The sequence below is a fragment of the Bos taurus genome, chromosome 3 (genome assembly GCF_002263795.3).
Source record: "Bos taurus isolate L1 Dominette 01449 registration number 42190680 breed Hereford chromosome 3, ARS-UCD2.0, whole genome shotgun sequence".
In the NCBI taxonomy this organism is placed as follows: domain Eukaryota; kingdom Metazoa; phylum Chordata; class Mammalia; order Artiodactyla; family Bovidae; genus Bos; species Bos taurus.
The window spans coordinates 33,251,474-33,267,629 of record NC_037330.1 but is presented as its reverse complement, the minus strand read 5'-3'; the positions used below and the strand labels follow the sequence as shown (position 1 = coordinate 33,267,629).

Sequence of the window (16,156 nt, the reverse complement as noted above, 5' to 3'; positions counted from 1 at the left end):
AATTATTTCCCTCTCTCTTGGCCTCAGTTTCCTCATATATAAAATGAGAATGTTCCTAGGATCCGTCAGACTTTAGTATTCCGAACATTGGACTCCTGTAATATGAGCACACTCATGGATGCAGAAGGTTCCAGTCTTGATGGCAGCCTGGCCCAGTGTCTCAGCTTGCAAGTTTGCAGCAGCACTTTGCTGATGGCCCAGAGGACCCCAGGCCCCATCCTGTGGTGCATCACTGATGTCTTGGGAAGAAGGAAGAAGCTCATATTGAGCTGATGCCTGTGGTTTCCGTGATGCTGTTGAGGGTACCCTTCTCTGGGTATATTAGAATGTGCCGGTTTTGTCCTTGAGCCCTCTCAGTTTACAATGGTGCTTTGTTCCCCACCCCCCTTCTCGTGCTGGTGACCAGAGCTGCCACTCACTAATCTATTTATGGGAAAGTGTGTTGTTGAATTGGCCAGCCTCAAGGTAAATTCTGCTGACTTGCAGGAATCCCTGTTTTCTCCAGTTGTGACAAGATGAACAGTACATCATATCGAATGCATTTCAGGTTGTTCTGATCTAATCCTGCTGCGGGCTGGCTACCTGCAGGGAGGCTCCGAGTTCAGGTGCCCTGGTGACTGCGCTCATAGGAGGGACCTACCTGACCCTCCTCCCCAGCTCTAGCTTTTTATAAAACTCCTAACGTGGCTGAGGGATGGCAGACTAGCTGGACAAGCCGCCGTCACGTGTGCCTTAGGTTTTGTTCTCCACTTGAGGGCCTGGGGACCACGATCTGATGACTGGGGAGCAGGAGGGGTTCATCTTGGCAGCCTAGGCAAGAACACAGGCCTCCCCCTGGCACAACTCCTAGGGGCACCATCTGCTTCTGCAGCTCAGGCACCATAGCAGCTTGAGGGGAGGCTGAGGGCTTGAGGGTCCACAGACATACAATCCCACCTTGGGGCACCCTCCGGGCCATGATGGAGAGTTCAGCTGACCCACTGTGAAGCAGAGTCCCAACTGAGAGCTGCGTTGCTTATAGGGAATTCTGAGGTCTTTCAGGCAGTCTGGCTCTGTCCCAAACCCTGACTGTGCCTAGAGTAGAAGGGGACAGTCACTAAAGAATCATTGCCCCCCTTAGATGAAGAGGACAAGAAAACGTCACTTGCTTGTGTGATCCAAAACCTGGCCTGGGGAGGGCTGGCTAACCTGCAGACCAGGGAGGACAGTTGTCCCCATCTGCCAGGTCTCCTAGCTTCGTTACATGTATAATAGGATCTGGCTGGCCAGGTCTCCTCAAAGGTCAGGTGTTGGGTGGAGCCAGCCAGGAGGTCTGGGTCAAGGCCAGCAGCAGGGCAGGTGTGTGCACTTCTGCTACACAGAGCTCTTGCCCGAGTGTTAAGATGGCACGTGCAAGGGGAACAGAGGCAGCTCCTTCGCTTAGTGGAGTAATGACAGAACACGACGATTTACATCCCTAGAAAGATGCAAGGCAACTGCCGGCCGGGGTGTACGTGGTTTAATTTTAAATCCTCCAACCTTCCCTTAACGAGGAGGTGCTTTGATACAAGTAGAGTGTTGGGATCCTTCAAAGGACTAGTTTCCTTGGTGCTCTATTTGTTTAAGGGAAAGCAGGAAAGAAGGATGGGGAATGACAGAAGCAGGGGAGAGTTGTGCCTCCCCCGCCCGCGCTGTGCAGACATTATCTGCTGTAAAACTGTCACAGAAGGATGGAGAACTGGCTCTTGGCTGCGGTGGCCTTCAGATAATGTCACTGCTGAGCGATGACCCAGGATTTGTTGGCACTGAACAAGCATCTCTAGGTCTCTGCTGCCAGAATCTTTAGCTGAGCCTGGTCAGTACTCTTGCCTGGGGAATGCTGGTGTCCAGGGGCCCTATGTAAGACCGTTAGCCTTTTTTTTTTTTTTCTTTTTTGCAAACATGAATGTCCCTCTGAATCACTTGGAGTTTCTGTAGAAATACATTATTCAGTAAGTCTGGGGTGGGACTGAGAGTCTGTGTTACTGACAAGCATGTTGATGCCACTGGCCCCCAGCTGCATTTGGAATGCAGGTGCCGGTTTCCCTGGGTCCCACCAGTCGGTTTGACTCAATAGAACACAAGAGGGCTAGGACTTGGCTACACCTTGTGCTGCCCTAGGAGGGGAGGGCAGTGGAGCCCTCCAAATGTTCTTGAACATTCTAGGATCTATGATGGTGACAGGTGGCCATGTTGTGATGGGTGACCCTTTATTTGGGTTTGGTGTATGGTGTTACCCCTTCCATCAGGCTTGCCTTTCTGATGATGCTCAGCTGAGAAGGCTCATGGGGAAACTGAGGGTGCAGACCTTGAGGCCCTCAGTGGCCCTCACTGGGGAAGAAGGCAAGCTTGAAGTTCAAGGCCACTGACCAGCTTCTGAGTGTGCGAGAGGGAGTTGATTGGGTCGTGTCCACTCGGACTCCCCACCTCTCTGGTGTGGTCAGCAAACCCTCTCCTGCTCTTCTGGTTTCAGAGGTCCCTGGATGAGAAGGAGCTGACGGCAGCCAAGTCCCACCTTCTCCACGTGCTGGGAAGCAGGGCTGCGCCACCCAGGGGGCCCAATGCCGAAGAACAGCAAGGTGACCCAGCGTGAGCATAGCAATGAGCACGTCACGGAGTCGGTGGCCGACCTGCTGGCCCTGGAGGAGCCCGTGGACTACAAGCAGAGTGTTTTGAATGTGGCCGGAGAGGCAGGCGGCAAGCAGAAGGCAGCGGAGGAGGAGCTGGACGCGGAGGATCGGCCGGCCTGGAACAGCAAGCTGCAGTACATCCTGGCCCAGATTGGCTTCTCTGTGGGCCTCGGCAACATCTGGAGGTTCCCTTACCTGTGCCAGAAAAACGGAGGAGGTAAGGGGCAGCCCTGCTTGTCCCAGAGTGCCCTGCATGTGGGCTGGGCTGAGGGGAGAAAAGAAACACCCCTTTATGAGGCAGAGCCAAGGCCCTTGTAGCCTGGAACTCAGGACTCCAGAGTGAGACTGAGACTCTTCCCCAGGAATGGCTAACAGCTCTTAAGAGGCTGCAGGAGAGAATGTGGGCTCTGGCCCTAGACAGCCTGGATTCAAGTCCCAGGGGAGCCATTTGGCTCTGGGACCCTGTGCAAGTTGCTTCATCTCTCTGTGCCTTGCTATCCTGCATCTGTAAGATGAGAATAATAGTTCCTGCCTCACAGCATAGTTGGGAGAATTAAATGAGCTTTGTATTTATTAATGGAATGCTTACCACTATATCTGATGGGGCTTCCGATGTGGTGCTAGTGGTAAAGAATCCGCCTGCCAAGGCAGGAGACATAAGGCACGCGAGTTCAATTCCTGGATCAGAAAGATCCCCTGAAGGAGGGCATGGCAATTCACTCCAGTATTCTTGCCTGGAGAATCCCATGGCAGGAGGAGCCTGGTGGGCTACAGTCTATAGGGTTGTAGAGAGTTGGACACGACTGGAGCGACTGAGCACATATCTGACACACAGTAGTGAAAAGAAGCTATTGGCCATTACTATTAAATGCTTATAGATGCCAGGCACTATCATAAGCTCTTCCTGGATATTAGGTTGAAATGCATGAAACTGCATCTTGGAACAGCCAAAGCACCAATTTCATATGGTTCATATGGTATTGTCCCCAAAAACCCATGTGAGGAAAAGTTATTATCATCCTCATATTAGAGGCTGTTACTTGAGGCACAGAGAGGTTAGATCACTTGTTCAAGGTCACACAGCTGGTGATAAAGTCAGGATTCAAATCTGGACAGCTTGGCCCCAGAGCCTGAGCCCTTAATCACTACACCTGCTGCCTCGCAGGTTGGAGGGGCCCTCATGCTGCCCCTCCAGAGGGGGATTCACTCCCCACAGAGGGTCTTACCCCTGGTATCAGACCATTTCTACTCACTATTCTAGCTCCTGGGGTGGGTAAAAGTCCCCAGGCCTTATCCCCTAGCACCTCTGAGGTAGGCTGGAATGTTCCAAAAGCAATTTGCTTTGAAACCAGGGGGAAATGAACCAAAAATAAACAACAACAACAACAAAAAGTACCTAGTGGGCTTTGACAATTCCAAGCTCAGACCTCTGGTCCTGGGAGCCAGCAAAGAACTTTCTTGCCCCTGGGTCCCTGTGCCCTGGGACTGCCACGCTCCAGCCTGAAAGTGTGGGCCCAGCTAGCCCTGTCACTTCCCTCCCTGCCCCATGGATCTGCCATGTGGGCCCCCCAGAGATGCAGCCCTATTCAGAGTCCCTCCCTCCCCTCTGGGATGCTCTCACCAGTCCAGAAGGCAGAGCCTGGCTCGAGACTTCTCCTCCTTTGCCAGTTCTGTTGAAGAGCAGGGAGTGAGAATGTCCACCAATGTCACTTAGGGCCAGAAACTTCCATCTTGCCACCAGGGCACAGTCTCTTCCCTCTGTACTCTCCTTGCTTTGAAGATCTTTATTTTTACTCACCCAATAAATAGCTGCGATCAGAGCTTTCAATCTATATGGCATGCCGTGTTGTGCTGTGCTTAGTTGCTCAGTCGTGTCCAAATCTTTGTGACCCCATGGACTGTAGCCCACCAGGCTCTTCTGTCCATGGGGATTATCCAGGCAAGAACACTGGAGTGGGTTGCCCTGCCCTCCTCCAGGGGATCTTCCCAAACCAGGGATCGAACCAAGGTCTCCAACATTGCAGGAGAATTCTTTACGGTCTGAGCCACCAGGGAAGCCCAAGAATACTGGAGTGGGTAGCCTATCCCTTCTCCAGGGGATCTTCCTGACCCAAGAATCGAACCAGAGTCTCCTGCATTGCAGACAGATTCTTTACCAGCTGAGCTACCAGGAAAGCCCCTGTATGACAATGGCCAGGCCTAAGTCACTGAGTTGATATAAGGCCAGCCCAAAGCAAAGTTACAAAGGGAAGTGTGTGATTCCCTCAAGTGCTGTGAGATGTTAAAAGCTCAGAGTACCCAAAATGACTTCATAGGGCACGTTGCATTAGGGGCTCTGGCTGGCAGCCTCCGAGCGCATCCTTCATGGCTGAGATCATCAGTCCGCCTGAGCATCCACTGCTGAATCACAGAGTCCTTCTCCCGCCCCACATTCCACCGCCCCCCTGCCCCCAGGCAGCATTCTTGCCGAAGTCTGTTAGTTCCCAGTGTCATCAGACCGTTGCCACGGCACTAGACATCACTAACAACCCCCAAAAGAAAAGCATTATCAGGTCTCAGGACTCAGCTCCCCATTCCATGCTCCTACCTTCATTTCGCATCCTCTCTAATTCCTGGAATCCCTCTTTATCTCTACCTTTAACTCCTACATTTTACTGGTTTTTATAGTCATCTTAAATGTGTTTTGGAAGGAGGTAGATTGTCACAGGAGATGGTTGGTCTGAGAGTCAAAACTCTGGTTTTGAGCCCTGAGTGATCCAGTGAGAATTGCTTAATTTTGAATGGAAACTCCAAAACTCCACCTAGCTCCACCAGACGTTGACAGTTTCTTTATTCTTCATCCTTGCAGTTTGCTTGTTTTTCTCTTTATTTTTATGAGAAGTAGGCAGATGGTCATCAAGTGCTTACTGTGGGTAAGTCACTCATTTAATCCTCATGGCAGCCCTGTGCAATAGATGTACAGTTGAAGCGTATGAACTGGGCATTTTCTTAAGTAAAAAATGATCAAATATCAGCAATTTCATATGATTCTACCTAATATTTTCATCCTCTTTACATAGATAAGAAAACAATGGCACAGAGAGATCAAGCAATTTGCCCAGTCACAGAACCAGTAAGTGGTGGAACCAGGACTCAGGCCCAGAAGGTCTGACTTCAAGGTCTGGATCTCAGCACCCACTCAGCATGCATCTCAACAGGCTGAGATCAAGGTGGTCTTTCAAAGCCCACCTTGGGGCTTGCTGTTAATAGCAAGACATGCTAGAGATCCAGGAAGCCTCAGAGATCCCAGAATCTAACTCTCTGTAGTCACGTTCTGCTAAATTTTATAACTCCCTAAACAGTGCTCCCAGCTGTTTAGACTGATGACCTGAGGCCCCAGAAGCCACTGAACCATCAAAGTAAATTCAGATGTGTCCCCAGTTGTATTTTCTAAGGTAGAGGAGGGTGCATGTCCAAATGACTTTAATAAGAGTTGATATGAAAAAGCACCTGTGATGAACCCAGGCAGAATGCTGCTCATCCAGCCTGCAGTCCCTTGAGCCCTGTGGTTAGATAGACCTCAGTGTGTTGAAGAAACTTCCAGTCCAGTCAGAGTCCTGGGGCCTGAGTGGTGGCTGGTGGCGGCTAAGTCTTTGCAGCAGGACCTGTCTTTGGACAGCAATTACCTGGAGCCTCTCCCTAGTTTCTTGGGAAGAGGAGAAAAGCATCCACAGAAGATGCCATCCTACTTCTCTGACCCTTGAGACCTGTCTCCCTGCACATCTTCCCCGACCTGAGGACTCGTGGGTGAAATACAACACCAGGGAGCCTGTGTCCCTATGCTGTCCTTCAGATCAGTCCTCTCCTCTTCTGTTTCCCAGAGCTGGAGACCACGAGACAGAGCTGGGTTAAAAGACAGAACCAGGGGTCCTTCAGGCCCCCCTCCCTTTATATGTTGCAGAGGCTCTTTAGTGACAAGTTAAATTCATGCGTTCATGTGACCATGTGCACGTGTGTGTTGCATGAATTAGATGCTCTTGTATAAGTTGTGGGGGGTTGCTCCCCTGGGCGCCTTTTCTGACTAGCTCCATTGGACCCACGCCCCTCTCTCAGCAAGTATATGCTCAGTTGCTCGGGTGTGATGCGTGTGCAGATGCTCAGGTGAACCCGAGGTGAACCCGAGGGTCCCACCAGCTCTCCTGGGATAGTGTCTGTGCCTTCCGTGGCCCAGATAGCTCCACTGCACACCCTGGTATAGAAGAGCTAACGATGGGCTGTTGCCAAGTGCCGAGTCATGGGCCCCAGAGGTGCCTGACTGCTGGGTTTATTACACATGTTGGGATGTTGCATTATGGGGAACAGAGCAGTGTGGCTGGGGGGTCTTCTGGAGGCTCCCAGCTCGCAGGGCTTGGTCTGGGGATAGTGGGGACCGGAGGCACCTTTAACAGACAGGCAGGGCTGTGCCAATAATACTGCTCACAGGACTGGGTTGTTGGCACAGCTCTCCACCAGGGTCAATTGTCTGTGTCCAGACATGGTTTTAATTCCTCTGCGAAATGCCCTGTCACTTGGAATCGAGATTGTGTCTGCAGTGAGACCTGGGACAGCAAGCTAAATTTATTGTCTGGAATCTTTAGTGAGATCCATTCTATCCTTTATGATTCTCCTGGCTATGCTTTCCTAAGCTGCTAATTTCTCTTCCGTTCCTCCCAATTAGCTATAGATTAATGGCGATGCTTGTCAGACTCTGTGTCCCTGGAGAGCTTCCAAGCTCTGCTTCCCTGGAGCTGTCCAGTCTGCTGTGTCGGCATCTGGTCCCCCCAGACTTGGGGAGGACGGTGCCCCAGGGTCTGTGCCTCTGAGGGGCCAGTGAGTGGGCGCTGCTCCTCTGTGGGCGGGAGGGGGTGTGAACAGGTGTCCACAGAATGCGTAGGGAGGTAGGGCTGTCTGCCTTGTGAATAGCAGGCGTTGACATCCATCTGGCTCCTCCTTTAGTGTTTCAGGTCAGTGGAGCCAAGGGGAAGAAGGAGGTCTGGGCAGCCAGTGTGTAGTAGGTTGCATGTGTAAGCCAGAGCATTCCTGGAGGAGCACAGGGCCTGGAGACAGTTTGAGGATGATTGGAGATGTGGCTGAGGCTGTAGGACCTGGCTGCCACCCCTGCCTTACCTGGCTGCTATGCTCCAGACGCCCTCCCACATTCCTCCCTCCTCCCCAGGTGCCTACCTGGTGCCCTACCTGGTGCTGCTGATCATCATTGGGATCCCGCTCTTCTTCCTGGAGCTGGCTGTGGGCCAGAGGATCCGCCGTGGCAGCATCGGCGTGTGGCACTATGTGTGCCCCCGCCTGGGTGGCATCGGCTTCTCCAGCTGTATAGTAAGTTGGGGGCCGGTGGCGGGCACAGGCTGGGAGGCAGCGGGGCTGCTCTCGGGCACAGGGCTTACAGCCCAGAGTCCTGGGAGGGGTGAAGGGCAGGGAGGGAGACCCTCATCCTGAGTACTGCATCCAACTGGTGTCTCAGGACCACATACTTCCTAAACTGGAAGTTGGCACCACTGCCTGAATGATGTAATATTTGGGATTGTTATGAAGGAGGAAAGGCCTGGAACATCTCAGCCAGAGTCCTCTGGGGACACGTGGACCATCCCAGATACCCGCTCTGCTTACCAGCCCATCAGCACTCTGTGAGGCAGGCCCATCCTTTCTCCTGGGTTAGAGGGTATTTTATTTGGGTGAGAAAAGGCAGCCTTGGGGTATGGTGTTTCCTTTCCAGTTTGCTGTGTGCATGAGTGAAGCTGAAGAAGGCCTCAGGGGTCTGTGGCCGACCCAGGAGGGGTGTGGCTTTGGAACAGTGGGAGATGGGGAGACCCCACTGGCCTGGATGGGAATGCTCCATGAGGGCTCCAGGCTGATCCATGGGGCTGCAGATGAGGCCCTGCTTAGCTCTCCAGGTGGGGAAACCGAGCCTCCCTTAAGAGCAAAGCCTGCAGGTGCCCATGCTCACACCAGGGATAAAAACTGGAATCTGCCTCTGAAAGGATCTGTCAGGCCTGGCAACAGGGCCAGCCCAAACCTGCCTCAGGCAGAGACTAGGAGAGATCAGCTCTGCACAGGTTGACATGACCGAATACAGCGCCCTCTGCTGGGGCTGGCTATGTGTATGTGCATGAGTGTGAGTGGGGTCCCCTCCTTGGAGGGCAAGCATTCCAGTAAAGGCAGTGGGTATCCCTCCCACTATATTCCCACACAGGTAAGGTATGCTGTAAGAGTGTCTGCTCATGCATACCAGGGCTCAGACAAAATTGACGAAGCCAGGGTCTCTCAGCCCTCACACTGCCCAGCAGTGTCACATACATCAGATAGCCAGGCCCCTGGAAAGAGAGGAGGTCTCTGGCTATAGGCAGGGGTCTGCATCCCAAGTGGATGCAGAAAATCTCTACAGTAGAAGCATTACTTTCAAAGGAAACCCCTTTGACCCTCAGTCAGGATGCATGTGCTTCTGTTTTAAATACAGTTCTACCAAGGTTGATTATCATGTTCTGAAAAATGAGAAGTCATGTCTTTCTAGAGGCAGGCTTCTGACAGTACCAAAGAGAAAGCAGCATCCTGAGAGAAGGGCGGACATGGGAAGCCAATAAGAAGCATCTACAAAACCTCAATGAGCACAGCTGTCTGAGGCCATTTACTGTGGCAGCGATAACTGGGCATGCCTCCATAGCCCCATAGGGCCGTTCTGGAATTATAATCCTGAGTCATCAGGAAATGATGGGGAAGTGCTTCAGGCATCTTAGAGGAATGTCGAACTGGAAAGGATTAACAGTTTAAGACTTCATTGCTTAAAGGAGAGAATTTTAATATCTGAAGCATTCCTTTGTGGATTCCCCAAATAGCAGATGAGTGGAGCATTAGGAGCAGGCCCTCTGCTGCCACCGTCCCATCTCTCCTCTCCCTCCTTCATGGAGGAGGGGATGGGGCGGAGCCGCCTGCAGCCTCTGTGACCCCCCTGGAACCCCGTCTGCAGGTCTGCCTCTTTGTGGGGCTGTACTATAATGTGATCATCGGGTGGAGCATCTTCTACTTCTTCAAGTCGTTCCAGTACCCACTGCCCTGGAGTGAGTGCCCTGTCTCCAGAAATGGGACCGTGGCAGGCAAGTATGGTTCTTCTAAGGAACCCACCTGGGGATTCCAGCTAGCTCTGTCCTAGGAAGGAATCCACAGAGCCTAAGAGAGGAGGCTTAGGCTGTTGATGCTACTTTCTCCCTTCATCCCACTCTCTCCTTCCCCCACTGTGTCCACAAATCCATTTTCTACATCTGAGTCTCCATTCCTTCCCTGCAGATTTTGGGATTTCATTGACTTGCTGTGCCACCTTGGATAAGCCACCTACTCTCTCTGATCGTCATCTCTCCCACCTTCTTTTTCTTTTGACCGTGCAGCATGTGGGCTCTGTTTCCCCATTCAGGGATTGAACCCTTTCCTCCTACATTGGAAGCATGGAGTCTTAACCATTAGACCACCATGGAAGTCCCCTCATGTCCCGTTATGATGATCTCTTGCCAGCCTGTCCCACAGAGTTCTTATAGGGGTTGAATGAAATAGTGAGTGTAGGAGTAACTCTGGAAATTGTGAGTTTTGTTTCGTTATTATTAACTGCCCTGTGTTACTCTAGCACTATTCTGTCTGGAAACAATCTATATTCACATGCCAGTCCTATAAAGGGCTGGGTGATTTATGCCACCTCATAAATGGGTAAACTGAGGCTCAGAAACAACTTTTCCATGGTCACACCACTGATTTCGCTAAGGATCTAGGATGAGAACGTAGGTGTCTGGCTCCTAGGGCAGGACCTTTCCCAAGGAACTTGAGGCCAGTTCTGCCTAATCCTTCCTGCTTTCCATTGATGGACATGGGCAGGGGGATGGCATGAGCGGGAATTCAGTTAGATCAGTGTGTCCTAAAGCCTCCCAGGATCTGCCAGACCCTGGCTAACCCAGAACAATACAGTCCCTTCCTGTTACCGTGCTCAGCTGCCCTGGATTGGGGTCCAGCCGGGGAGGTGGTCTCACAGGCCCCTGTGGCCGCTGCTGCCATTTCAGTGGTGGAGGCAGAGTGTGAGAAGAGCTCAGCCACTACCTACTTCTGGTACCGAGAGGCCTTGGACATCTCCAACTCCATCTCGGAGAGCGGGGGCCTCAACTGGAAGATGACTCTGTGCCTCCTCGTGGCCTGGAGCATCGTGGGCATGGCTGTCGTCAAGGGCATCCAGTCCTCGGGGAAGGTGAGTGGCCAGGGGGCCGGGACACCCACACTTACTCGGGGAGAGGGTGCTGCAAAAAAGTGTGAATGGCAGGGGTGGAGAACTCTGGGTCACCCGTGAAAGGTCCGAGATGGGGGTGTCACTGCTGTGGTATTGGTCCCTGTGGACAGCCCACCAGGGTGGGTTTGTGGAAGATCATTGCCGTGACCCCAGCTGCCTCCATGCTCGGATAACTCAGGGCTGCTCTGCAAACTTTAAGGAAAAAAAAAACAGGAATATTGAACTAGAATGTTTGGCTAGACCCTTGCCCCTCAGCTTCCCTAGCAAAAGTCCTAGAAGAGCCCGCTCAGCAATTTTTGGTGAAAATCAACAGTTCACTGTATATGTAACTAACGGGCTCTGTGAATAGGTGGGTGCTCTGAGTGAAGGGGACTTTGAGAGCCTCTGAGGATGCAGACCAGCATAACCCCACACAGCTTCTCCCAGCAGGTCATTTTCCCTTCAAATAAGGACCCTTTCTTCTTTGTCATGTATCAATATTCATGGACTGCCAGGGCTGGAAAAGATGTTAGAAATCCTATAGCTCAATCTACCCATTTTACAAATGAGGAAACTGAGGCTTGGAAAAGGGAAAAAAATCTCACCCGTGGTCAAACAGCCCCAGGGCTCAAACTAGAACCTTGTTTGTCTGTCTGAGGCTCCAGGTTCTTTGGTGGATTTGATGAGCAGGGAAACTAAGCCCTGGAAAGGTAGTGTGATCTCAGCCACCGCCTCTTCTCTCCCCAAAGGCCAGACTAGTAGCTAGCACTTCATGTCACTCATCACACACTGCCACATTTATGAGCGCATTCGGACCACAACAACCTTCAGAATCATTATACCCATTTTACAGATGAAGAAATGGAGGCACCCTGAGGTTAAATAAATAGCTCAAGGTCACATGGTTGGAAAATGGTAGAGCTGGGATCAGAGCTCAGGTGGTCTAACTCTGGACATGTGTGCTTTTAACCTTTACACCATCCTCCCCCAAAAGCCCTCTTGGTTTGTTTCAGCCCAGTAAACTTTTTGTAAGCGTCTCCTTTGTGGGTGGCTCTGTGCCAGGCACATGGGGATATAGAAATGTTCAAGAAATGCATGTGCTAGAAAATAACATATACTTTATAATCACAAGAGGCAGGACCTTCTTCTGATGCTTTTGTTTGGGAGCCGTGCCTGGACCCTCCTGGATGCTTTCTGTCAAAGGAGCTCCAAGGACAGGGGAGATCCTTAGGGAGTCCCCTGGAGTCAGGGACATGAAGACATTAAAAAAATGAAGAGGGAAGAGCAAAGGGTTCCTCACCCCAGTGGCAGCCTTTGGGGGTGGGGAGGCTGCGGGCCCAGCCCCAGCAACCCTTGAAAGGAGAAAACAAGCCTCAGGCACAGCCACACTGACTCCAGCCTGTCTGTGTGCCTGCTTCTGCCGTGGCTCAGTGCCAGACGTGTGGTGGGTTTGGCAGCATGCCCGGGGGGGCCTGGGGCTCTGCTTTCTACTGCCATCAGAGGCAGCTCGTGCACCCCAGCTGGAGCAGCGAGGGGGGTGGCAGCTGCAGGAGGGGCTGTGCCCCACAGTGGGTTCTTGTTCTCTCTGCAGGTGATGTACTTCAGCTCCCTCTTCCCCTACGTGGTGCTGGCCTGCTTCCTGGTCCGGGGGCTGCTGCTGCGGGGGGCCATCGACGGCATCCTACACATGTTCACTCCCAAGGTAAGGGTCACAGGCTCCTGGGGAACATGGACAGCTCTGCTGGGCCTCATCTGTTTCATGCAGTTTAACACTCGCTGAGGGCCTGCTGCGTGGCGGGCTCTGTGTTGGTTGCTGGACGGAGGCACCAGGGACGGGAGCACAGGCTCTGCACGCAGGGTTCCAAGGAGAGAGACAGCACATCAGTGTGGGTGAAATCCGAAGCTTCAGGGGGGAGTGACATCTGAAACAGCCTCGGGGTGCAGATAGATTTCAGCAGAACTATATGTGCAAGTGTGGAAAGGCACTGGACGTGCTTAAGGCCATAGTGGAAAGTCAGCTTTGGCCAGGCTGTGGGGGTGGGGGTGGGGGTTCATTGAGTGAATCTGTGACAGTAGGAACCAAGAAGATGCCCAAGAGAAGAAAGCTCCCTGGGAACCCCAACTTGTACCCAAATCAGGGGAATGGGGTTACTATTTTATTAAAGGTAAATGACTACGTGAATCATGATTTTACCCTTACTGAAGCCAGCCACGTCGCTCTCATTTAATCCTCCCAAGAGCCCAGTGAGGGAAGAGCAGGATCATGGTGCATGGCTCCCAGGGCTGCCTCAGGGGCATAAATGTCCTGAAAGTGGACGCCCAATTTCCTAAGCATGGTCTCTGCCCACCAGGTGGCCCTGTCTCTCTGTTGCTCTTCAGACCACTAGGCACAGCTGGCATGCACCAGTTCACTGAGGAATAAGAGAATTTCAAATGCACTTTGGCATGCCCTTCAAGGTAACCCTAGGCAAGAAGTTCACCCTAGTGGGCAGGCTAGAAAGTTCAGTTCCAAATGCCAGCTGATCAGTAGCAATATCAGGGGCCTGGTGAAGCTTTAGTCTGGCCTGGCAGGGTTCTGGCCCTGTGCCTGCAGACTGGACCTTGTCCAGTCCTGTACCTTGACCTTGTCCCTTAATAGTGCTGTCTCACACATATGTTTGAGTAAACACACACACACATTAATGATTACACAGAAGCTCCATACAAATGACACAGAGAGAAGAATCCAGATCTAGTGGAGTTTGAAAGCCCCATTCCCTCCCAGTTCCCCTGCTCTGCAGCTACAAACAGCTGATGTTTAGGGGTGGGTGACAAGGCGCAGGACACACACCCTTCCACATTCATCAGACAGGGGTGATTGGCCCTCGGCATTCTTGGATGTAACATTTGGGATTTCTGTGTGAACGAGCACAGAGGTCTGCTCTATGAAGCACTTAGGAATCTCCTGAGGCATTAGTGTGACTCTGGAGCCACCTGGCTCGGGTATGTTGTTGTGAACATGTGATGTCTGACAAAGAAGAGAAAAATGCAAACCTGGGTTCTTTGGGGTAAAACAGCCATGAGAAGAAAGTCAGTGGTTTTTATGAATGAATTCAACTGTATTTCTAGAAACGTGATCAGTCTACTGTGTTCATTTGAGACTTTCTGTTATACTTTGTTGAATTTTATGAGAAAATTATATACTCTAGAGATGATCATAAACGTGGAGATTCACACAGGTCTAATAGGCCCCTGGGTGGCGTTAGGAGAGCCTGGGACTTAACTCTAGAAGCCAGTGGAACCGATTCATAAGATTAGCTACCAGGCCCAACACACACAATACTGTTCCCTTCTGATTCACTGATTTACCACTCTTTAAAACATCTTTTTAAGTGAAACATCTCAGACATATAAACACACATATAATAATATAATAAACATTCTTAAGAAACAAAATATTACAGATGCCATAAAAGTGCCCCTGGAGAAGGAAATAGCAACCCACTCCAGTATTCTTGCCTGGGAAGCCCCCTGGTGGGCAGCTGTCCATGGGACTGCAAAAGTGTCAGACACAACTTAGCAAGTATGCAGCAACAATAGCAAGTATCCATTCTCTTCCCATTCACTTCCCTTTCCCTAAAATAACCACTATCTTGAATTTGGGGTTTATTCTACTAATACACTTTAAAATTTTTGTACTATATATATATGTATCCTTAAACAATATAACATATGTGCATACTTTAAATTTTTATATAAAATGCATTATATGCAATCTTCTGCAGCTTGCTTTTATTTTTGCTAAATACTCTTTTTTGAGATTTTAGTTATATTGATACATGTAACTCTAGTGCATCCGTTTTTATGACTATTGTATTCCACTGTAATGAATTTATTCATTACATGACCAGTTGATGGTCAAGCTAGAGGATGAATTTACTTATTCATCCTCTAGTTGATGGTCATTTAAGTTGTTTTCAATTCTCACCATTGCTACTAATGCTAATAAACATATGACACAGGTGTTCATGAGTACATGTTTCTCTAGGGTGTATATGTTTTGCAATAGAATTGATGTCTCAGAGGGTATGCATGTCTTCAGTTTTACTAGATGTTGGCTGAATCGCTGTCCAAAGTGGTTGCATCTATTATCACTCCCACCAGTTGTTGATGGGAGTCCCACTTGCTCTACGTTTGTTACACTCCAATTTTTGCCAATTGCAGTGTACATCTGATTTTTGCCAATCAGATGGATGCAAAAAGTTGATGTGCACTTTGAATAATAGGAGTGCTCCTTTCCCACACCTTTTCTTGGATATTCAGAGAACAGTGTGGTCCCACTTTAGCATTTGCAGAGGACCAGAGTCTTCATGAGGTGAAGCTTAAAGAAATCAAATCTGAAAGGCTCTAGAGGAACCAGGTCAAGAACCAGCAGGTGTGGGACCTGCTCCATCTAGCTCTTGTGAGTTTCAAGTATGCACAGAACCTGGGGGTTGGGGCGGGTGCATCTTGAGACCTTGAGCAGGAAGCTCCTACCTTTGACCCTGGAGGGATGAATTGAGTAGGGAAGGGGAGGCTTGAGGGCCTCAGAGGTCAAAGGATCAAGAATCTCCTTCAAAGTCTGTGCCATCATTTGTTTTAGGCAAGTGAGGCTCAGTGGTGATAGCTGGAGTGAAGTTCCTATTTATTACAAAACTTTCCAACCATCTGCAAAAAGTGTGGACCCATGCTCAGACACAAATGTCTGTCTGTACATGGCAAACTGCTGTTGCACATCTGGGACTGTTTCAGCATGGGCCTGGTGAGATATGGGGAACCGGGAGGCATTTCAAGTCCATGCTCTAGTAGAGTGCTATAGAGTGCCAGGGTGGCTGTACACAGGCGCCCTGCCTGTGAACTGCTCCATTCAGATCGACCACAGTGTAAATGACATCACCAGGGGTTATGCCATTTGGCAGTGGTGGGAGAGTCCAAGATTTCTGGCCAGGGCATCTCAGAATCAACCTTAACAGAGCATAGGCCCTCCATGGTGTACTGAATAATCAGGAAGATGCCCCCTCCTATTCAGTCTTCCAACATGAGAAATAACCCAAGCTAGAGGCCCTGGACTTTCAGTCCATGTTTTCAAACTGTTACTGGGTGTGATGAATGCAGTGTGGCCAGGACACCTTGATAACCCACTAGCACCTTTGATGGGAGTCCCTCATATTAGTGGCTAATGAACTTCTTGAACTCTTTGGGCTGCTTCTCTCCATCC

At 50.6% G+C, this 16,156-nt stretch overlaps 1 protein-coding gene across 4 annotated transcripts in view; it reads left to right on the top strand.

Annotated features, from left to right (window-relative positions):
• SLC6A17 (solute carrier family 6 member 17) overlaps positions 1 to 16,156 on the top strand; it is a 55,535-nt gene that overhangs the window by 14,066 nt on the left and 25,313 nt on the right. For 3 of the 4 annotated variants that reach the window (XM_024985253.2, XM_024985254.2, XM_024985257.2), the window contains exons 2-6: positions 2,492 to 2,865; positions 7,843 to 8,000; positions 9,646 to 9,772; positions 10,721 to 10,902; positions 12,512 to 12,622. In XM_024985253.2, coding sequence (XP_024841021.1) covers positions 2,580 to 2,865; positions 7,843 to 8,000; positions 9,646 to 9,772; positions 10,721 to 10,902; positions 12,512 to 12,622 — 864 coding nt within the window. In that variant the 5' untranslated portion in view covers positions 2,492 to 2,579. 4 annotated transcript variants of the gene reach the window in all.